Source organism: Heteronotia binoei, chromosome 2 (genome assembly GCF_032191835.1).
Source record: "Heteronotia binoei isolate CCM8104 ecotype False Entrance Well chromosome 2, APGP_CSIRO_Hbin_v1, whole genome shotgun sequence".
NCBI lineage: Eukaryota > Metazoa > Chordata > Lepidosauria > Squamata > Gekkonidae > Heteronotia > Heteronotia binoei.
Genome location: NC_083224.1, coordinates 157,886,830 through 157,911,478, shown reverse-complemented (window position 1 = coordinate 157,911,478; position 24,649 = coordinate 157,886,830). Strand labels below are relative to the sequence as shown.

General features: G+C 42.6%; 1 protein-coding gene across 1 annotated transcript in view; it reads right to left on the bottom strand.

The window, feature by feature from the left end:
* STXBP3 (syntaxin binding protein 3) overlaps window positions 1–17,554 on the bottom strand; it is a 43,634-nt gene extending 26,080 nt beyond the window's left edge. Inside the window, exons 1-9 of the mRNA XM_060232316.1 lie at window positions 17,403–17,554; window positions 12,300–12,349; window positions 11,516–11,597; window positions 8,653–8,729; window positions 6,701–6,779; window positions 4,399–4,499; window positions 2,667–2,815; window positions 1,240–1,330; window positions 268–392 (exon numbers count right to left, since the gene is read on the bottom strand). Coding sequence (XP_060088299.1) covers window positions 268–392; window positions 1,240–1,330; window positions 2,667–2,815; window positions 4,399–4,499; window positions 6,701–6,779; window positions 8,653–8,729; window positions 11,516–11,597; window positions 12,300–12,349; window positions 17,403–17,460 — 812 coding nt within the window. The 5' untranslated portion in view covers window positions 17,461–17,554. The remainder of the gene's footprint in view (window positions 1–267; window positions 393–1,239; window positions 1,331–2,666; window positions 2,816–4,398; window positions 4,500–6,700; window positions 6,780–8,652; window positions 8,730–11,515; window positions 11,598–12,299; window positions 12,350–17,402) is intronic.
* Window positions 17,555–24,649: the final 7,095 nt, after the last annotated feature.

Sequence of the window (24,649 nt, the reverse complement as noted above, 5' to 3'; positions counted from 1 at the left end):
GATATCATGGGGCTTTCCGAACAGACTACTTAAACAGGAGATGTCATGCACCAGGATTCTGAAAATAGTTTTGAAAGCAGAAAAGTCTGGATTGCAGTCTAAAATCATGCATCTTAGGAATTAATTTTTATTCCAGTCAGCAGAAAGGTGATATTAAATAAGATAATAAGATGGCAAGATGTACCCTTAGCAACTCACTCTGAAGTTACTGAATAGTTCTACCAACTTGTAATGAAGTATAAGAAGTCTGCATAAAATTATACTTGCTTGTATGTATCATTTTCAATTGGTAGCAGATCATAAGCCATTGCCTGAAAAGTGAGTTCATGAAGCACAGTTGATACAGGGTCAAATCCACGATCTATTATTAACAGCTGGGAATGGGTTTTGCCCTATAGATGGGGAAAAAATCTACATGTAAATAAAGCAGAAAAATGCAGTTCTGAATAGCCCGCTTAACACACACATTTGTCACCAAAATATTTCTCTCTCCCCCCTCTATCCCTCTGTGTGTGTGTGTATGTGTGTACATCAGGGCCGGATCTAGGGGGGCAGAGGGGGGTGCTTGCCCCGGGCGCCGACGGAGACCATAATACCCAAAAGGCCATTTTTTAATTTTGCCCCCCCCCCTAAAAAAAACATGTAGATCCGGTCCTGAGAGATATATATACACACACATATATATACATATCCACAGAGTGGGGGGAGGGAGGGAAAGGGAGGGGGGAGAGAGAGCGCATTAGAAAATGAAATCCACAAAAACTGAAGCTAGATAGGAAAGCAGAATGAAGATTATAAATGCTCCAATGTGTTTCGGTAAAAACTACTTTGAGCCATTGGGACCTGACATTATTTTCCTTCAGCAGGGAACCTTTTGGTGTCCTATAAAGAAATCCTAGTGTAAGAATATAGATAAGAAGTCATTACTATCCCCCACATCCATATTTTACTAAATTACATTGGGCTTTTCATGATCTTGATAGATTAGGTTTTCCTATCCAGCATCGGCTTGAGACTTGCTTATTTTTTTAACATTATTTTTCAATTCCATCTCCTTGTAAGAACAGCAAATCAGTACTTCAGCATCAAAGAATACATTTCAATTTTCTTTGGTAAGAGCTCCTATAATAACAACATTTATCTTTCCCAGTTATATTGCCCAAGAGTCAAGCTATGAATCTGGGAAGTATTCCATAGGGTTCCCCACCCTATCCTTCTGGGGAGAAAATTGAGTTTTACCTTTATTTGGCTGCGTTCATCAATTTTATAGAAGTTTTCAAGCTTTTTTTCAACTAGCTGTGCTAGTTTGCTGGCATTGTCCAAAGGCTTACTGAAAGAGGAGACACACAGAATGCTGAACTTCGTTAGAATATTAAATAACCTTTGAAGTACGTGTTCATGAGCTAGTATAAGTTATTGAATGGAACAACAGAATTGAGAAAAATCCACCAGGGTGCCCATAAGATGTAATATTTTATATGGATGTTTTAATGTTTTTAAACCATTGTATTTTGTTGTTACACATCACCCAGAGTCTAGCTTTGGCTGCGATGGGGTGATTTATTAAATCAATCAATCAATCAAATAAATAATTTCCCTTATTCAAATTATAATGGTTTAATCATCTGTAGATCACTAGGGATGCCGGGCAAATTCCAGTATTTTGTGCAGTCCTCATTTCTGAATATGGAGTTAACAAGATGGAACTGTCTAGTATTCAACTATTTTAATTAGCTTTGCTAATTTCTTAACTACCCCTCTTCTCAGAAAGAGTTAAAATGTGTAATATTAGACTAGGACACCCACTTCTGAATGAGCAGTCTTGGCTAGTTCTTTCTCTGTTCAACTCATCTTTTGGAATTCCCACCAAGCAGAAAGTTTCATCAGCAGAGAAGGTAAGCACAAAAACTTTCCCTACCATAAACTGGCTCCTACCATCTCTCAACAGGCATCTCAAACTGATCAGAGCACAGAGGTTTTTTTCCTATATAGCAGGGGTGAGGAACCTTTTTTCTGCCAATGGCCATATGAATATCATTCATATGATCAATAACATCATTCACAGGCCATAAAAATTATCAACTTAAAAAACAGTGCTCCACCATGGAAGAATGATTCAGGCCAGCAAAATTAATGCAAGCAATTGTTTTTCTATTTGAAGTCATGTGAGGAGAGCCTAATCTGGCACACACACACGGCCCGCTGCCCTAGGCAAATGCATAGGTCCAGGGCTTTTTTGTAGAAAAAGCCCAGCAGGAACTCAGTAGCATATTAGACCACATCCTCTAATATTAGCATATTAGGCCACACCATCTGGGATAATCAAGTGCAAACTGAATTGTGACAGTAACTTTTCCAGGCCCCGCAGCAATCCTGGTCGGCCAGCCAGGCCCCAGGGAGGCTGCTGCACAGTACATCTGGGCCCTGTGATCCCTGCTTGGCCCTGGGGAGGCTGCTGCACAGCGGGGCTGGGCCCCACGATCCTCGCTGGACAGCCAGGCCCCAGGGAGGCTGCTCGGTTAGGTCCAGCAATCCCCAAGGGTCATACCAAATGACCTTGAGGGCCATATACGGCCCTCGGGATAGAGTTTCCCCACCCCTGCTATATAGCTACCACAACATTCATAACTCCTGCAGTATCTTAAAAAACAAATTTCCTGACCTACCTTTTGTACCTTACACCTGGATTTTCCTCTAGAGTAGCACATAAGGTAACAATTTGTTCAGCCATTTGCTCCAGTACAGCATCACTTGTCTTCTCTGTGTTGGGACTGTAACAGTGATAGAACGCATTTGGGACATCAAGAGTAAATACCTAAGTTAAGCATAAGAAACAATTTCATTAGACTGTGTTTGGATACTAGCATGTCAGAGTCAGCTAGGTAGAAGATCATTTGAGAACTATGATTTTACCAAAATATATTCATTACGAATATCTAACCTGACCCTATGGGAAGCCCAGTGATATCTAAGGGGGGCAGAGATCAGCTTTCCCCCCTCCTCTAACCTCTAGCATATTTAAGAGTTATGGAAACTTCTGCAAAGTACATATTTATTATCTACAAACATCTATTTTAATATGACCTCTTAAAAGTACATTTATTTCTTCCCATTTACTAATGAAGCAAATTACTGACTGGAATTCACAGCTTCCTGGTGTTAACTTCCATCACCAACCTGAGTATACCTTCAAAACTACTTTGGCAAATTCCAAACAGGAATTTCCTTTCCAGACTGAAGTTTGAAAGTGTTTCATAAAAGTGAGGCTACTCAAACCTGCTCTTTCTCAAGGAATCAGGCATTTTGCTTTTCTCCATGAAGGGAAACCTATTAAGGACAGCAGTGCACCTCAAAGGAACTCTCTCATGAGGTAAAGGGGTTACCTAGAAGATCAATTCAAACCATGCCTCTGATGTGTTAGGATAATCCTATAAACTGAAATATCATGTGCACACATAACGAATGGGAGAGCTAATCTTGGGACAGATGTTGTCTATCCTAACACATGAGGAAAAGATAATTCATTATGCAAGGAAGCATTTACACAGCTGAAACAGATTAAGTTTCATGCCAAAGGAGAGACACTTCTTGTTCCCCAGATTAAACAGACATGACAAGGTCTGAAAATTTCTTGGCAAAATTAAACCAACACCTGTTAGATCATGTACATACAAAGCAGGAGGAATAAGCATACACAAACATATATAAAATCTTTACTGAGAACCAGGTTTAGGTTTTTGAAATTTAGGCTAGAAATTCCTCATAAGACACCTATTACTTACTTAATTTCTAGAACACTGACATGTTATTAAAACATCTTATGAATACCTCCTTGTTAGCACAGTTAGCCCCAACCTGCAGACTGCCAAAGAGGGCTAAAGTTATAAGTGATCCATTTGGTACAAGTTTACCATAACCATATCACAGGCTGTATTTACTTCATACTGAAAAGAAGAGTTAATATTCTGTACCCAGGCATCCAAACTCAATGCCAAGAAAAAAAAATCTGGGATATCATGCAAATTGGATAATCTGTATATATCACTCTACAAAATATTGCATTCTTTTGATTTTACATGATTTATTCCGGTTTTATTCCGGTTTTGCTAGTCATGAGAAGGAGCAAGGAGCTATTCAGAACACTGAATACCCGCCACAAAGTACTTGAAACCTAATTTCAGTAGACACTGCAACACAATTCTTTTTTAAAAACAAAACAAAACAACATTCTTGGAAAACTGGTCACTAAATCTAGCGTCACATTTTGCACTTTTCTTCTGTGCTCCCACAGATTTGTGGCACAGAGAGAGAGAGAGCATTCTCTAACTATGCTACATCCCATGACTACATTATAAAAGGACTCAAGAAAAAAAAAAGAGTTCAGTAAATCAATTTTACCTGTGACTCATAGGGGAGAAAGTTTATATTTATTTCTTTGCACCGTCGTATAGCCTTTGAACAAGATGACTTCATTCTATTGAAAAGTTTGTCATCGCAAACTAAGAGGGAAACAAAAAGTATTAAAAGTAATGCCTCTGCAAAGGAAGCCTTACCCACCATATTGAAAAATGCAACCAAGAAAAAGCTAAGGCTTCCATCCAAATCTCATTTTCCACAAGCAGAAGGGCACTTCTACTAGTAGAAGAAAGAGTGTGTGATTTTTGCCAATTATTCTGTTCATCATCAGATCCTCACATCACTACTAATCCTGTCCGTAGGAACCTCCAGCCGCCAAGAACAGTGTTTCAGGAGACTATGCTGAGCTGCAGCAGACAGGCAAGCAAGTTCTTTCTATAAATAGGGTTGTACTCATGGCATTTTGGACTCAATCCTTTGACCTTCCTCCCCAAATGAATACAGCATTTCTTAGACAGAGGCAAGCTTTTTTATTAAGCATTATAACAGAAGCAAGGCTTCGGACTCTAAAGTATTTATGAACTATTTTCAAGCTAGCACTTCATGACCATTTCATTATAAAAAGAGACGTGACTTAGAACCCATTTGGTCAGTTTGATGGAGATGAGAGTTGGTGACTTTTCAGTGGTGACTCTTACTGCAGAATTCTCCCAAAACAGTTGTTTTAATCACAAAAAACCCTCTGTTCTAGCATGTGGTGTGGCAGCACTGTAAGTAGCGTGCTGTTTTCAAGTCTGTGAATTAGAAATATTCTACATTTACGCTGACACGGCTTCTGGGATTCTGTTTTCAATCATTCACTGACCATGGGAGCATCTGAAATTATGGGGGCTTTGGTTCACAAAAGCTTGTGCTGGGATAGTATCAAAGTATCACAAGACCCCTGTTTATTTTTGCCACAACAGATTAACATGGTTAGCCCTTTGGAACCATGTTTTCATTGCATAATATTACAAGTTACTCTAAGATTTGTGTACTGTTGTACTGGCAGTTCATATATTTCAAAATTAAGACAGGGTAAAATAAAGCAATGCTGAGAACAAACTGCACACCAGCTCCCTTTCCCAGGATGTCATTGCTTTGCTTATGTTTCAATTCTTTTCAAGACTGAATCCATGTTACAATACATGTTGGCCAACTCACTAAGCCTGTCTGGTATTACTTGAATAAGTCCTGGACTCATACACTCCATTTATATGCTGTTTGTTTTATTGTATTTTATGGTTTTAGTTTGTAGTTTTTAATTGTTTTAACTTTTGTTGTTATCTGCCCTGAACCCGTTCATGGGAAAGGACAGAATACAAATTAACATACAAACATACATACATACATAAATTTCTTCTCCTCTCCTCACACGCTCAAAACTCTTTCCCTGATGTGGTGTGCAGCAAATCAAAGTTTAAAATTAAATCCAAATCTGGATGCATGCTGTGAACCAGAGATTAAAAACTTGATCAGATTGTGGCTTCCAGTTCTGATTTGCAGATGAGTTCTGTTTGTGCAAACCATAGCTTGCTCCATTCACAGGGCTGGCCTGGCCACTAGGCAAACTAGCAATTTCTTGGGTGCCAGCCTTCTGGGGACACTGAATTGGGTGCTCCCATATGACTTGGTGACGTTACCAGTGCAGAGGGGTCGCCAGAACTTACCCTTGCCTAGGTGCCAGACAGTCTAGGGCCAGCCCTGTCCATACAGATATATAAACTAAGAAGGGAGAGAACCAGAGTGTATGAGGAGGCAAGGGAGTGCCCCAGGCAGCTCAGAAGTGTCACAGTCAGTTGAAGTTCTAACGATCTATCCTTACTTGTAAGACAGTGGATAGCAGCTGGTCATGATACAGAGGCAGGCAATGGCAAACTACCTCTGAACATCTCTGGCCTTCAAAGCTCTATAGGAAGCCATAAGTCAGCTATGACTTGATGACACTTTCCACCACTACCAAGCTTAAGATGAATTCTCCCATTCACTCCTAGTAAATACCCTCCAGTACTACAAGATAGCTCAATGTCCTAGCTACCAAAAAGAACATAAGAGAAGCCATGTTGGATCAGGCCAATGGCCCATCCAGTCCAATACTCTGTGTCACACAGTGGCCAAAATTTTTTATATATAAAAACACACACACACTGTGGCTAATAACCACTGATGGACCTCTGCTCCATATTTTTATCTAAACCCCTCTTGAAGGTGGCCATGCTTGTGGCCGCCACCACCTCCTGTGGCAGTGAATTCCAAATGGAAATCAGATAATTACATTCATTTGCATCAATCAATACATACTTACAGTCAGTGAAGTAAACATAGGCTGCTTTGTACTTGCTGGATGATTTACTTGCAAAGTCATTTATAAGCCCATCTACAGACTGAAAGTTAACACAGTATTTTGTAGTTAATTATGAATATCATTACCAACAACTATTTTGCCTGTTTACGACATTGTCAAAATGTTTTTAAAATACTGCTCATCTATTTCTAGAAGTGATCAGTTGATAGATGGTCAAAAATCTTAAAAGTCTAAAATCCCAAACTAGAACATATTTCTAGTGCCTGAGGCCTTGTTTACACATGATGGGTCATAAGAAGACAGAGACCTGAGATGGCAGAATTGATTTCACCACTTGAGGATCCAGGTAGTTGATTCCAGCCTTGAATATTCCTTCATATTAAAAAAAAACCCACACAAAAAGAAACACAGTATATCCATACACAATTAATCCTCCTTAATTTATGGCAGGCTTTGGAAGTTCCTCATATCCAACATAAATTGATAATATTACTAACAGTTGCTAAAAAGATTAATAGCGGCTAAATGGAAAGATAAGGGTTCTCCAACAGTACACCAATGGTATAACAAGGTGTGGAGTTATTTCTTATTAGATAAAAGTTCAGATTGCATAGCTAGGATGGAAGGTAAAACAAAGCATTTTAATTTAATGGAAATATGGCTTCCTTTACTAGACAAGATGGCATGCAGCTTCATGGATAGAGATTATTTTCAGAATTAGCATAATCTCAACCTTCTGTCTTTTTATTAAGAGATTTTAAGTAGATACTAAAGGTAAGGTAAAGGTGCATGCACCAGTCATTTCCAACTCTGGGGTGACGTCGAATCACGTTTTCATGGCAGACTTTATTATGGGGTGGTTTGCCATTGCCTTCCCCAGTCATCTACACTTTCCCCCCAGAAAGCTGGGTACTCATTTTACCGACCTCAGAAGGATGGGTCAATCTTGAACCGGCTACCTGAACTCAGCTTCCACCGGGATCAAACTCAGGTCGTGAGCAGAGAGCACGGACTGCAGTACTGCAGCTTTACCACTCTGCGCCACGGGGCTGCTAAGTAGATAGTAGATATATGTTAATACATGAGAGTGGTGTCTACAAGCACTGTACTCCTTTGCACATTTGTATTGTTTCTCAGACTGCGTCTGGAAGTGTCAAAGCTGTTAACTCTCTAAATTCATAATAAAATAAAATTGTTTTTAAAATATCAGGGAGAATAGTCATATTGTCCCACCACTTTTGCTTGCTGTTCTGCCTTGCTATTTGGCAAAGTGCTTTTAACACGAGAGCATACCAAAATGTGTTCCTCCACCTACAGTCTGAAGTGACAAAGCCCATGCAACCACTTTCGCACTGTCACTTTTCTGCCACCTCGGTCCCTTGCCCATGTGAACTGAGCCTCAGAGTGACAACAAAGGTGAAAGAGTAGGCACAGCCATTGGCATGAAGACAAATTCTTTGCCCAAAAAAAGGGGGGGAAGTGTATTTGAAAGACCCCAAATACATGGCAGAGGCCACCCCAAGACATCCTTCAAAATATGTTTGAGAACAGATTAGTTCAGCCCTCTTTTGAACTTTTCTGCACCACCACTTTGAAAGGCAGGTGACTTGGGGAAAAGTAAATGTTTTGACCTCAGTATCTGCCACCTCTCACTTTCCATTGTAGCTTCCCCTGTACCCTTCAAAAAGCTGTTACTGAAAATCAGGGAACCTTCAGCATGAAATGTGGCAGCTACTGCTCTCCTCTTTTGTATGAGCAGGTGCCTTGCTGCTTTACAGAAGGGGAGTTTGGATCTAACCCAGTCATGTGAGTTAGATCAGTAATTCGAGCTAAAATTTACCATAATAAAATTGTTACATATGTATATATAACATATGTATATATAACTTCTACACAAGAAAAAAAAAGCATGAAGATACAATGTAGAGCATTATTTTCTTTGGAAAACTAACCTTTACTGTAGGTGTGATGAGATAAATGGCTTTCATGTGTGGGACTGGTTCACGATTTTTGTAAACATTCTCCACAACTATAAGGTAAGAGATAAATTATGCAAAAAAGTACACTTTAAAAAGTTATAAAGATTTGCTAAAACGCAAGCTATATTTTTATGCTGATTTATATTCCAAGTCTGTCATGTCAAAGAACTGCACCTAAAAGTACAACATGGTATGCTGTGAAGATCAAACTGTTACTAAGTAAGGGTTTCTACATCCTTGGAAGGTTCCCCAGGCAAGCAAAACCCCTGGGGCCTAATGGGGACTGAATATAATCCAAGAGTTATACAATATGGAAAGCAGCTGAGAACCTGTCAAAGGGGAAAGGAGGATTGAAACAAAAATTACCTGAGGGCTGAAACAAAAATTCCACACTGCCATGGAAGCCTGCTAGGTGACATTAGGACAATCACTATTAGCCTAATCTACCTCGCAAGGTTGTTGTAAAGATGAAATGAAAGAGGGGGCAACAATGTTGTAAGCTGCTTTGGGTTCCCATTTAGGAGGAAAGTAGGACATAATTATCTTAAATAATTATATTGTTGGCTAGAAGAAAGTGTTGCTGATAGTAGGTGTTATGATTTCTGACCCTAGTGAATTGTGTGTTTCTCTGATCTCAGCCACATACTCAATACAACCCTATCCCATACAGGCTCCAGAGAAACCAATACCCGGTTATTAACTGTTGCCATTAATTAGTGATTTTCATACTTAAAATTAGTACTTGTCAGATTGCTGCAAGGACAACCTATAAATCCACTACTGGGTGTATGTGACTAGATTATATGGTAGAGTGGTTTATAGTGGCAGGCTCATCGGTTAAAGTCACCGATTAATTTCCTCCAGTCCAAGTTTTACACTTTTTATTACTGATCACACACAAACACAGATATTTGGGGCAAGTCTACATACAGAAGAACAAACCAGCTATTAAGAGGAAATAAGTTGCTCCCTATCACTTACATGATACAAGCATCCCCCCTCCCAAGAGATGAATTACATTTACCTCCCAGCCAGGGTATCTAGCTAAAGAAAAATGAGAAAGGTTTACACACTTTAGGTCAGTATTTCAGGAGATAACAACTTCTAATCCCATAATTAAAGGAAGCTACTCCCTAACCATTATCCAGATGCTGCTCTCTGGTATGAAACTAGAGGATTAATGTTCCTCCATCCAAATCCGGACATCCTCGTTGATGAAAGATCTGTCAGTGTACAAGTAACATCCTTTTTTAAATTTATTCATCTTAGAGGGACTCAGTTATGGCTTTGGAGTAGGCCGTCATCAATACGCTGACGACACCCAATTCAAAATTGCTTTTTCCAAACTGCCTGGTGATGTAGAAAGGTCCTGGACCAGCGCCCTACTACTGTAGTGAAATGGCAAAGAGTGAACAAACTGAATACTGACAAGACAGACATAATGTTGGTTGGGAAGGCCAGGTTGGGAAGGCCAGGAAGGCCTGAAGGACACTGTGCTTCCCATTTTTAATGGGGTTCTGCTGACAATTTCTGGCTCAAGATCCTAGGGGTTAAACTGGATTCAGCATCATTAGGCCAGGAAGGCTCCCCCACTTCTGTCACTTTGCAGAAGATACAAAACATAAATGTTCAAGACACCACTTTTATAATGGGATGAGAACTGTAGTACAAATGGAATTGCTCAAGTGGTCATTTTCATAAGGGACAGGATTGTAGTCTGTTGCAATATTTATCATATCAATTTCCTTTTAATGCGTTTCTTCTACCTTTGCAACCCATTTTCTGCATTATGATTTGTCATTACTTAGACTGGTTGTATTGCCACAGAGTTTTCCCCCTGTATTTTCCAGCTCTGTAATTGTAGTCCTACTGACATTGTTTAGTGGAGTTTTTGCTGTATGTTTGAAATGATTTTATGTTTTGTAATCTGCCTTAAATCACAGTGAGAAAGTAAATGAAGTAAATAAATAGAATAAATGAAAATTTAATAATGTTTTAAACTCTCAAACCACACTTTCTTCATTATATCTGAATTCAGCCAGTGTCTTTTTGGCTAAAAGAAAGTATGAGAGAAGTAGAAGAGAACAAAGAACAGTGTTGATAATCAGTGGTCAACATCACCACCCTCTTTCAGCCACAAGGTTTTGCTTTTATTTTTATATGCAATGGGCCGTTTGCCTTACATTAGATCAGGAGTGGCCAAACTTGCTTAACGTAAGAGCCACACAGAATAAATGTCAGATGCTTGAGAGCTGCATGACCTGAATGTCAGATGTCTGAGAGAAGAAAGAAGGAAGGAAAGCAATATTAACCTTATATGTATTTTCCAAGCCACCAGCTGGCTCGGCTTGAAGTGATTTAAAGAGACAAATGCCTTCTCCAAGCTATTTGACAGGGTGGTGGTGGCTTTGTGAAAGAGCCACATGTGGTTCCCGAGTCACAGTTTGGCCACCACTGAACTAGACTCCACTGCCAGCTGAAGAGAAATTTGTGAGATACTAAGAGCTTCAACTGTTGTTAAGGATTTCTGCATATATTCTCAAGAAAGAGGAAGAACCAGAAACGGATTACAGGAAGAGGAAGAGTCAGAAAGTGATTACAAGTACACAAATCTCCCTTTGGTCAAATTTGATTCTTAGCAACAAATTTTGCAGTTTTGAAAAAACAGTCACATCTGCTCATTAAGCAGATAACTTCTCATAAAAATCTTTAAGGAGGTGAAAGTGTTTCAGGCATTTAAAGGATTGGGGAGAGTTATTGGCTATTCCTTGCCAAGGCTTCATCTGGCAAGATTCTCTTGCATGTAAAGACAGGCATCTGCTCAGAAAGCACTTACCAGTTATTCCCTCTGCTAGTAAGTCTGTCATTTTACCACATGATGACAGAAGCTTTGTTGTGAAGTCATCAAGAAGAATGATCTTTTTCAAAAACAAAAAAAAAGTATTGAGGCAACTAAATGTTACTACAGAGATCTTCATTTACATCCACTTTTTGTGCACATATATAGGTGAGAGCTTAACAGCTGTTGATCATAACTTAAAATTATATATTGGTAACCATCTCACGTACACAACTGTCATCTGTTTAACATGCTATCAGTCTGTTATGACACTTCACAGAGCTGGACTGAAATACGATTATTTTGGTTTTTATTCTCTCTGAAGGGATTTCATATTTTAAAAGAGAAAAATATTTCATTCATTTGGTTGGTAAAAGCATAGGCCTATGAAACAATAATAATCCTACATAATATTGAACATAAATTCTTTGGTTTGAATATAGTTGAAGAGAGGGTTAAAATATCTGCAAGAGGAGAACCTTAAAACAGTGCAGACAATGATGTGAGTTTTCTAGGAAATTATGAACAGTGAAAGTTAAATAAGGAATATTAGCAAAACTGAAATGCACCACATATAAACCTGGACCTTGTACCCCTACTAGGGTTTGCCCATGCTTCTTATTCCATTTGGGGGGCAGATAAAATATAGCATTGGAAAATTGTCTACCCCACATCACTGTGCACAGACATGCCTTAAATAAATACATGAAGAGAATGCAGTTTAACTAATAAATGAGCTAGCCCCAAACTGTGATACCAGCAAGCCACTTATTAGTCTTACCTTCCATTCTTCTTCTTTCCAGCAGTCATCAAACACTGATGTCTTCAGCTCTGAAAAAGAAAATTACCGATTAAGAAAAGAAACATCACCTGTTATAGCCATATGACAGTATCACAGCTCTGGACAGCACATAAAAGTGTAACAAATACACATAATTAAAAAGTTACATTTTTATTAAGTGGTACCAGCTAACAATTTGTGGGGAGGGGAGAGAGAGAGAGCTGCAGAACCGTTCTAACAACAACAAATCCTGCTAAAACATTTAGTCCTTTAAACCAGGCAACCAGAAATCAAGTCTTTCTTCTCTGAACTTCTCACTGCAGTTCAGATCATATTTTCCTCTCCTTCATGCAAAGCAGTTCCATTATTCACTTTAAGGGTTCAATCTAAAGACCACGGGTAGGCAACTGACCCCAGCATAAGCCCAATCTGAAAATGCCAGGGCTTCTCAAATGTGGTAGCCAGGCCCATGTTAACAACCATGGATCTTTTGCAAACAGAAAAAAAAAAATTGAGGCAGACCAACAAGGCTGCCCACCTGGACCTATTTCTTTTAAACAGTCACTTACATTGAATAAAAGTTTTTGTTGGTGCCACTGGACCGTAACTTTGTTCTACTCTTTCAGACCAACATGGCTACCCACCTGGATCACTCACTTACCTGGACACTCTTCCCTTGGCAGAGTACTTTATACACAGCAGGAAACCCCAAGGTGAGCAGGTTCTTTCAACCTCTCCCCCAGTTCCTCTGGAGGACTTCAAGGAATGAAAGGGCCAGCCTGTCACGTGGTGTTGTATTCCAAGGCACAAGGACAAAATGACAACTGCTCCCTGCTCTCCCAAATTTTCTACACATGCCAGAAGACTTTGAAAAAAGTAGGGTCACAGGTCAACCTAAATTATCCTGTTCAAAGGACACTGCTGCCCTTGATGCATCTCATGCATTCATTTCACAGTAGCAACAGAACAAAAGTTCTAGCAGAGATCTTCCCTTCTACTGTGAATACAGGGCAAAGGAAAGTGAGCATCACAGCACTCTCTCATAAAGCCATGGTTGGTGTCCACTCTAGAGAAGAATATGTCAAAGGAGCCCTTCATGGGTGGTCCTTAGTTCCATCTCTTACTCAGTTCAAAATGTAACCCTTGTTTAAAGTTTGCTGCAGACTAGAGATCTAGAAGCAAAATGTCCTAGATCCCTTTTTGCTAGATTCCGGATGCATATTTGCATGTTGCAGCTTCTTTCCTCTGAACATCCTGCATCAACTCAAGGATTGCCTTAGGAGTTCACTGATGATTCTGGATCCAAATCCCAGCCCTCTAAGAAGAACTGCCAAGTCTTTCCAGGTTTCAACTACTCTCTCTTCCCACCCCTCTGTACTTGTCTGTTATGCATTCTTCCATTATCCCTTCTGAATGCCAACAGTCTTCCCCCCAACAGCTGTTTCACATAATGCAGAGACACTTGAAGTTGTTGTTCCTAACTAACCCAGCATAGGATTTTGCAACAGAAGTGCAAGACTGAACTGCTATCCCAGTCCTACCAACTACTTAGACACTTTAACATGCCTGAATGAATGCAATGACCATGAAGCAATACAGATGGACTCCCAAATGAAAGATGCATCTAAAATTAATAGGATCAGAAAGCATATGCACAAACTACATACATTCGATGCAAGCTCAACAGGCAATGCACTTAAACTCCTAATACACTCTTACTCATATTTCTGCAGGGATGGTTCTCTAGTGTGGATTGCCTTTGCCTGGCACTAGCCACTTTTGGGCTCACTAAAAAACACTGGAGTTGCATGAGCCTAAAACAACATGATGAACAACAGAAGCCCAGTGCTGCAACAGAAAAGGGCACTGGTCAAGCAAAAGTAAGACTTCTGTGTTCATCAGGCTTCCAGCCTTCCTGTAACTAAGGAAGGAAAGCTCTATTCAGGGTTTCTTGTGCAGTCACCTTAACATTTAACACAAAAAGGTAACTGCACTTCCTGATGTTTTCTCTATGAATAGATTTTCCTGTTTGTCACTGCCTTACAGCTGTTGCCAGAGACTATACAGTGTGGCATTAACCATTATAGCACACATAACTCCTCCTACTGCTGTTAAAAATTACAAGATACAATACTTCCAGGCATACTGCTTCTTCAGATAGTACTTTTTTATTAGATTAGTGTGCTATCAATTTATCTTTGCACTTCAAAGAATTAAACAAAAAGACCAAACCCTTTCCCTGGTCTAAGCCGCCCTATACCATACTCTTAAATAAGTTAATATATATATAGGAGTGCGCAGGGGTGGAATTCTAGCAGGAGCTCCTTTGCATATTAGGCCACGCACCACTGATGTACCCAATCCTCCACGAGCTTACAAAAAAGAGCCTCATAAGCTCTTGGAGGATTGGCTACATCAGGGGGTGTGGCCTAATATGCAAAGAAGCCCCTGCTAGAATTCCACCCCTGGGAGTGTGTCTTGGCTTCAAAACTTCTCTTTACTAATTGTAAAAATATACTGATAGTAAAAATATACTTTATATATGTCATTTGTACTGATTGTATGCGGGTTGTAAGAGTATACCTTGTATGTGCCATTTTACTTATTATAAATATATACTTTGTACATGTCATCTTTCAGGATACATTCAAAGCAGCATTATATGTTGGGATAAATGGAACTAGAGAAGGGTGCCCAGGTTTTTTGCAAAAAAAAAAATAGCCCACTTGGAAGGAAAGATCAAGATTTGACTGAGCCAGTGCCCAGACAGATCCTACTTTTTAGTGCATTCTGACCTCCTTGAGAAATATGCCAAAAAGCTTCTTGCCTCAGAACTCCACAAGCTCTTCCTAGATACATATACGAAGTTCAGTAAGCTGATCCTAGACATGCATGTACAGCAGGGAAAAGAGAGAAGCTATCAACCAACCCCAAGAACCAAAAGGACTTATTACCATGGATGGACTACCTCACCTCCGCATACTGGAGCAATTTATTGACTTCATTTATACCCTGCCTTCCTCCACACTGGGGTCCAAAGCAGATAGATCAAGCTGCAAGTGTGTGCAAGCTTCTATGGCAGAAAGGGGAGTCAAACCTGGGTCTCCCAGATCCTAGTTGAGCACTCTAACCACTACTGGTTCTTATACAGGACAAGGAAGGAGTAAGAATAAAGGCAACACACTGAAAGAATACAAGCTGCAGAAATTTCTCTCCAAAATATATCCCTTCCCAAGATTTTCCATTCTGCAGCATTCACTATCCAACATTTTGACCAGTAATAATTAGTTCCAATAGAAACCAACTGCAACTTTCCACCATTTGCAGTTCTCCAGAGACTTCTGTAATCAATCAGTAATGGATCTCCTTACAGTATTAACTTATAATAAAAATCAGACTGAAACATTTTAACCAAGATGCATCAAATCAATGTCACAGCAGCAGTGAAGCTAGAAGCTCCCAACTCTTCTGCATTACAAACTGCATTTTCCTTAAGGCCCCCAGACAAAAGGACTGCACTCAAATCACATTTACCATGGTAAATGCCTATAATATAGAAGATATTGGATTTATATCCCGCCCTCCACTCCGAAGAGTCTCAGAGCGGCTCACAATCTCCTTTACCTTCCTCCCCCACAACAAACACCCTGTGAGGTGGGTGGGGCTGGAGAGGGCTCTCACAACAGCTGCCCTTTCAAGGACAACCTCTGCCAGAGCTATGGCTGACCCAAGGCCATGCTAGCAGGTGCAAGTGGAGGAGTGGGGAATCAAATCCGCTTCTCCCAGATAAGAGTCCACACACTTAACCACTACACCAAACTGGCTCTCCTTAGGATGGTCTCTAATATAACAAAACAGTTCAAATTATTAGGAGAATGGAAGACAATTTTAAAAATGGTCTCTTTACCATGGAATGCCCACTCTGACCCTCACTTTCACTTTTAAATATACAGAAGGGAAAGGGGGGATGGAGAATATGAACATAGAAATCAATGGTTACAGCTGCCTTAAAAGCTTTATTACAGGTCAAAAGGCAGGGCATAAATCATAATCCACCGATAGTATTCTCAGATATGGGAGGGGGGAGCCAAAAGCTATTCATTTAAATATCTTAGACTATAAGATCACTAAGCAGTGATTCTTAAACACACCCCATCAGCTACATTGTAACTGCCTTCCCCACTTGCAGTTTTTTTTCCCGGGGGGGGGGGGGGGTTGCATAAGCAAATCCCCTCCCTGTTTGCTAAAACCGTTCATGTGCATCCCATTTCTACAGACCTAGGGGAGCTGAAGCCATTTAAACTGATGGTTTTAGGGAACACACTTCACACTGCAGTCTTAAGTGCCAAACCAGAAATGACAATAGGAGATCCTATAGCTTTGAGCTTAAGACAGTGCGGGGAGGGGCGTGTGTGAAGCTAGGCTGCTAGCAGAGGAAAGCTTCTTTCCTTCAAGGCTGTTTTTCCAACCACCGATCTGCTTATTTGTCACTCATTCAGATTCCATGCTATCTCTCAGCAACCTCATACTATTTCTCACATCAACCTAATGCTCGTGTGTTACGAAAATATGAGCATTTTACCTTTACACTTTTCTTCAGTCTATTAGCGCGGGCATGTGTATTAAAAAAAAATAAACAGATACCACCCTAAACTGTTTGACAGGAGCGCAGAATAAAAAAAAATGCAATAAATAGGGTTGCCAATTTTTCCGCCCATTTCACTAGCTCGGCTCCTATGCCTTTTAACAGCAGTCACAGAGAGATATTTAGCAGGAGAGGCTTTTCCTGGAGCAGAGGTAGAAGGCGACTCCCCGTCCTTGCATTGTTCTTGACAAGAGCCAGCAGAAAAAGAAAAGCCAGGCAGCCACCTTGCAAGCCACACGCGCGAGCACCGCTCTCCCCGGAACGACACCGCCAGCGCCTCAAGCAAGCTAGCCATCCCCGCCCGCCCTGTGACAGCCAAGCAGAGGACGACCAAGGCCTCCAGCAACCAGCCCCCGCTGCAAAGAGAGGGAACCGCCTGCCGTGTGGACTTCCACTCTTCAGGACCGAGCAGGGGAAGAATGCAACGCGACGAGAGCAGCGACAGGCCCGGCACTCACTCTGCCACACCAGGCTCTTCAGCCCCCGATCCCCGCTCGCAGCTACCGCCGGCGCCATCTTGCTTCAGCGCCTCCACCTCGTTTGACGTGACGAAAAAGTCCGCACTCTCCACTAAGGCCATTCACCCCAGACCTTCGCGACAGAGTCCCGCCCACTCCTGGGTAGGCCACACCCCTTGCCTTGCGGGTTCGTCGCCTTGCTTTTGAATGTGCAAAGGATGTGAAGGGTGGAGGAAGGGAAGGGAACTGGGTCGTCTGAATGGCTGCGGGTTTTTTTGCAGGCGTGCCGCCAGATCCTGAGCGGGACTAAGGCTCGCTGTAACGAGGCAATGCTTAACTTTGAAAAAAGTTGGGCTGTATTTAATTTTTAGCAGCACAAATGTACTTGATATTTAATAAAAGCGGCTGTTTACGTTTTAATCCCCCTTCTTCTTAGCATGAAACGGATAACAAAATGCACAATCCAGAGTAAGCAACCCTCAAATTCACACGTCCTCTCAAAGAAAATACAAATCATAAACCTAATTGAAGACCACATTGTACTAACAACCTCCTCCCTCTCCTGCCTCCTCCTCCCTCCCCCCACCCCCTCCTAGGCAACCACCTAGTTTGCCTAATGGGCAAGCTGGCCCTGGGTGGTAGCAGGCGCTGCTTGATCAGGGTGATGGCAGCGACAACGAGTAACAGGTTGGTGGGGCCACTGATTGATGGCCACAGCTTCCGTTTTTAGGGTTGCCAAGTCCAACCCCAGAAATATCTGGGGACTTTGGGGGTGGAGCCAGGAGACACTGGGGTGGAGCGAGGGGGGAAACGGCGCCAGGGAGCGTGGCGAGCTGCCCTGCAGCTGCCACCTCTTCTCCGCTCGCCGTGGCTGCTCCTCCAAGATGGGCTCAGCCTGAGCCCATCTCGGAGGAGCAGCCACGGCGAGCAGAGAAGAGGCGGCAGCGGCCTCGCCCACTCCGCCTCTGGGGTGGAAGCGGAGGGGGGGGTGGAGGCGGGCTGGGGGCGTGGCAAGCCACAAGTCCGGGTCCTAGAAGGGCCCGGATTCGCGGCTCGCCATGCTCCTGGCTTGCCTCGCCCTCCCCTTCTCTGGTTTTGCCTGCGCTGCTCTTGGCTGCTCCTCCAAGATGGGCTCAGCCTGGGCCCATCTCGGAGGAGCAGCTGCGGTGGGTGGGGAGGGGGCAGCCGCAGCGCGGCTGCCCCTGCGCGCTCCAGGATCGGGCGGCTCGCCACGCTCCCCGTCACCGTTTCCCCCCTCCTCCCGCTTCCGTTTTTTGGGGAGCGGGGGAAGAGGGTGGAAATCCTGGGGTCCCCCACCAGGGCGGGAGGGTTGGGAAGCCTATCTGTTTTAGACCCACACCAGTCCAGCTTTCGCCCGGGCCATGGGACGGAGACGGTGCTGGTCGCCTTAGTAGATGATCTCCAGCGACAACTGGATCGAGGCGGGTCAGCAGTGCTGTTGTTGTTGGACCTGTCGGTGGCGTTCGACATGGTCAACCATCAGTTGCTGGTCCACCACCTCGCCGATGCGGGGATTCAGGGGTTAGCCTTACAATGGCTTTCCTCCTTTCTCTGTGATCAGGGACAAAGGGTGGCGATCGGGGGACAATCGTCCCAGAGGCATCCACTTAATTGTGGGGTACCTCAGGAGGCAGTGCTTTCCTCAATGTTGTTTAATATCTATATGCGCTCCCTTGCCAAGATTGTCAGGAGATTCGGGCTGGGTTGCCATCAGTATGCGGATGACACCCAGCTTTATCTGCTGATGGATGGCCGGCCTGCCTCTGCGCCAGAAAAATTGGCCTCGGCGCTACAAGTCGTGGCGGGGTGGCTCAGGCTGAGTCGTCTGAAGCTGAACCCAATGAAGACAGAAGTCCTTTGTCTGAGTTGCGGGGGCCTGGGAAGGGAAATCCCTTTACCAGCCTTTTATTTATTTATTTATTTATTTGAGATTTATATCCCGCCCTTCCCACGAATGGCTCAGGGCGGCTTCCAACAATTTAATCAAACATAAAATTTAAACAATATTAAGTATAAAACAATTAAATATTTAAACAGTTAAAACTTTAAAACAGAATATTTCAATTTCCTGTAAACAGATGGCTGGCCAGTTACATCAGTTGTCATCATAGCTAGGTGTAGGCTAGCCGGAAGAGGGTCGTCTTACAGGCCCTGCGGAACTGCGCCAAGTCCCGCAGGGCCCTCACCTCTTCCGGCAGCTGATTCCACCATACGGGGGCCATAACGGAGAAAGCCCTTTGATGGGGCGCCACTGATATCGGCGCCTAAAGTCAAGAGCTTGGGGGTGCTACTGAAGCCCACATTGGCTATGGAGGCCCAGATAGCAGCCACTGCGAGATCCGCCTTTTTCCATCTTAGGTGGGCATGATAGCTGGCACCCTTCCTAGAGCACAGCGACTTAGCAACAGTGATTCATGCTACGGTCACCTCGAGAGTAGACTACTGTAATGCCCTCTACATGGGGCTGCCCATGTCTTGAATCCGGAAGCTGCAGCTGGTGCAGAATGCTGCAGCCAGGCTGTTACTGGGTCTCTCTATTCGGGATCATGTGCAGCCGGGGCTGCAGGGACTGCATTGGCTGCCAATAGCATTCCAGATTCGCTACAAGGTGCTGGTTATTACCTTTAAAGCCCTATATGGCTGAGGTCCTGTTTACTTTAGGGACCGTCTCTCTCCATATATTCCCCAGAGGGTACTGAGATCTGGATCACAAAATCTATTAGAAATCCCCAGGCCGAGGGAGGCGAGATTGAAGGCTACCAGAGAACGAGCCTTCTCTATTGTGGCCCCCCACTGGTGGAACCAACTCCCTGATGTTAGAGCCTTGTGGGACTTTGCCCAATTCCGCAAGGCTTGTAAAACAACACCTTTTCGAATGGCCTTCAACTAAAGTATAAAGCTGTTTAACATCATGGTATAGAACTTAGCACCAAAATTGTTTACAAATTGTTCAATATTTAAAGTGCAATTGTTAATTTTAATTGATCTTATGGTTTTATGGTTTTATTGTGGATATTTAATATTGTTAGCCGCCCTGAGCCTGCTTCGGCGAGGAGGACGAGATATAAATGTGAAAATAAATAAATGGGGCCACACAGGTTAAATGGGTTTGACTGGTGTGGCCTAACCGCCCCCCCCCCTCCCCACAACTCCTCTAGTTGCAGACCTGCCGCTAGCTGGCATGGCTTGGAGAGTGATTTAAAGAGATAAATGTTTTCTCCAAGACAGTTGACAGGGTGCTGGGGGCTTTGAGAGGTTCACAATATGCGTGAAAGAGCCACATGTGGTTTGGAAATCCCTGGTCAAGTTGAACCACTCAAGTTGTTCTAATACTGGTTTCTTGTATTCCATGCCACCAACACCTTTTAACAATCTTACAGCAGCATTTTGACCAGATGTTTTTACAATGTTTTTGTAAAGATAGACTCACAAAGAGCACGTCAGTAGTGGAGTCACTAAGGCATGTAGAACTAAGCCACATCCTTCCTTTCTAGGAAAGAGTGCAGTTTGGCATACTAGCCTGACATATACGGAACAGGCATATAATTTGAGTACAGAAAGGTACCAAAAGTGAGGCCAGAAAAATAAACAATGCAAGAGACATGTGTACATGCATATGGAACCTGATCAAAAGGATATTCAGTCAATGCATTATCTCTCTCTCTCTCGGCTTGACTTCGCGAACAAAGATTCAAGAAGGGTGCAGTAGTCCACGTCTGCTGCAGGCTCGCTGGTGGCTGACAAGACCAATGCAGGACAGGCAGATCCGGCCACAGCGGCTGCAGGGAAAAGTCTGATTTGGGGTTGGTGCTGTAGCAGTGCGATTCTTCCTCAATCTCCTTTTGTCCTCAAGACCAGCTATGCGTGCGTTCTCAAAGGAAGAGACAGCCTGGTGGATGGTGTGCCTCCATGCTTTGCGATCTGAGGCTAGGTCAGACCACTGGTGATGGTTGATGCGACAAGTGCCAAGGGATTTCTTCAAGGAGTCTTTGTACCTCTTCTTTGGTGCCCCTCTATTTCGACTACCATGGGGAGTGCTGGCAGAAGCAACCGGGTCAGCCTCCCCCTCCATTAAAGAGCCTGTCGACCAGCTAGTCGGCAAGGTCTTTAAATCCCATGGGGAGGTGTATGACTGCTTCTGCCACCTCTCCCACGTGATTTGGATCACCGGCGAGACAAGGACTTGAGAGCCACCCTCACCAGCAATTCAAATCATGTGGGAGGGCTGGCAGAAGCAGCCACAGCCTCCCTGCACAATTTAAGGACCTCACCGACCAGCTGGTGGGATCTTTAATTGCACAGGGAAGCATACAGCTGCTCCTACTGCTCTTCCCCTGCGATTTGAATCACCACCGGGGGCTGGGGTGGTCTTCATGAATCTTCGATGTGGCTTGAAAGCTGCCCCCACCTGCCATTCAATAGCAGGGAAAGGGTGGCAGGAGCAGCCTTACGCCTCCCCACACAATTGCCTTCTGGGATTCTCCCCACCTCCAAATCTCCAGCAGTTTCCCAACCTGGATCTGGCAACCCTAGTCTCCCATCCCTGACCTGGCAACCCTTCCATTCACAGAGCCCTATCAATATTAAAAAAAAAGGTGAAACAAGTGGTTTATTTAAAACATTTCCATTCCATTTATCTTGTACACAAGACTTAAAACAGCTTATAACATTTAAAAATCCTAAAAATAGCAAAGATAAAGATGGTCAACAAAACCTATTCACCAGCACTAATAGCCAATAGATCAACCAACCAACTAGCAACATATCATTATAGAATCTCTCATCCATTCTTAGATGCTTTTTAATATAGGTCTTCCTTTCAGAAAAAACTTAGAATGTGGGTGCCTGCTCTTGGTAGACTTTCCCACAAAATAAGCACAGCCGCAGAAAACGCCTGAACCCAGGGGAATGCTGTTTCTTAAGACCTTACAAGAAGTCAATAGCGGTGGGACCCGAGATAATTAATGGAGTTTCCATGTGGGTTCACTTGGGGGGAGAAAGTGAATGTAGAGTGAGAGTTCAGAGCTTCTTATCAGCCAGGTCACCCATGCACCCACCCACTCATAATTCATTTTTCATTCCCCTTTACTTTACAGGGATTTAGTGGGAGATCTGATTCTGAGTCTAAAACTGTTGAGATGTTACATTTTGGGAAGGTCCAACCTCATGTACCAAGAGCACACCACCCATGATGTTCCTGATATCTGTAGTTGCCATTTAGTCTTAATAAGGAAACAAACTCAACTCACACATTTTTAAAAATGTAGTATTCTGTTTATATATACTGAAGCTTTGAAAATGGTAGCCTTGTTCATAAGTTGTAGTGAACAACACTTGAACAATCTGTGTATAGAATACACTTGATTTTTCTTTTATATATGCATTGACTAATTCTCATGTTACATTCAATGCATGTATAGCTGAACATATGATTGAAACTGCATGTTTATCCAGATACCGGTCCCCAGTTTCATTTGTAAAGTGAGTGGATGTTTCATATATACAGATGTACTCTGTGCTTTTTTAATAGAAAATGCCCAGCAGGAGCTCATTCGCATATTAGGCACACTACCTGGCCTGGGAGCATGTGGCTGCTGCATGGTGGGTTGAGCCAGCCAGAGCTCTGGGCAGCCAAAGCAGAGCTCTGCTCCTTTAGGCTCATGCAGAAAAAAAGCCCCAGATGTGCTGTACCACATATAAAATGGTGTTTGCATGTATCGAGGGCATCACAGGTAGTGCGTGCTGACAGTACATACAGTTGGCTCCCTCTTTTGCCTCTTTGCATCTAGTTTGGTCTAGAGGAAAGGAAATTATGCTGAACCATCTGTGTGGTATTGGCATACTCATGATGATCCCTCCATGAAAGTCCAAGAGGGTTCTTGGAAACTGTAGCTTCCGCCGACTGTCAATCAACCTAGTATAATGAACAAATTACCGTATTTTTCGCTCCATAAGACGCACCTGAGCATAAGACGCACCTAGTTTTTAGAGCCGTTTGTGTGAATTTAGAGGCATTTGTGTGAATTTTTTGCAGTATTCGCTCCTTAAGACGCACACACTTTTCCCTCCACTTTTTTTGGGGGGGAAAGTGAGTCTTATGGTGCAAAAAATACTGTAAATCCAATTCATTCATTCATTGTGGTTTTAAGACTAGCATAAACTTTAATCATACATAAAATAATCCAAATAATTATTTGTTTATATTTATTTGTAACCATAACAGACTGTAGAAGTGCTGTACCAACAACTAAAGGGCTGTGAAAGGTTAATTCCTCACAGAACCAGAGAGCGTTGAGTGACAGGCTGCCCTAAGCAATTTGATTGGTTAGCATCAGCTGAACAACAACAAAAAAGTCTTGAGAGAGCTGAGGAGATTCAGTCAGATTCCTGCCTGAACTGAGGAAAGACCGTCTAGGATCATCTGAGAATAGGCCTGACAGAAAAAGGGTTTAGTGCTGATTTCAGTCTTGGCTGAATGTTACCAGAAATGCAGGAGTCTCCTCTTTTTATGGGGAAATTAGCAGAGGTAGACCATTGGTAGAACTATTTTGAAGCTGGATTGCATTAAGTGTCTACCAATACTTATTACAGAGAGATGTATGTTGAAAATGACCGAACCAATTGTAATAAAGAAAAGGAATTTTTATTCAAAGATGATGATGATGATGATAAACACACTCAAACAGAATTTAAACTAATATACATACAAGACTACCAAAAAATAATAGTTAGGAGAGATGAGAGCGGGGGGGGGGGGAGGGAAAGCATATCTACCTGTCCATACATGGAGCAGAGGATGTGAATATGGAAGTGACCCAAACAGAGTTTGGGGGTAAAAGTCTCTGGCAAGACAAGACTGAGCATGTCCAGAGTGTTTCTACAAATAGGCAAAAACATAACCTGGTGGTATGGCTGGGTGTGTGAAGTGGTTTATATAATAATTTGATGGATTTCCATTGTGTAGTGAGGGTGAGTTAAATGTTTCCCAGGTGCTAGATACAAAAATGTAATGTTCTCTGTTTGCTCAGAGAATGGGGCCAGGGGATGGGTTCTGGGTGTAAGCAGGAACTGTTAATGTCTCTTGATGTAATTTATCCAAGAAGGTCAGAATGCTAATGTCTGCTTATGATCCTACACTGCTGGAGAGAAAAGGTTATCCAGTGGTGGGGATGACCCATTAATTAAGGTCACTGGATTAGGAAGGGAGGACCCAAAGGTATTGGGCT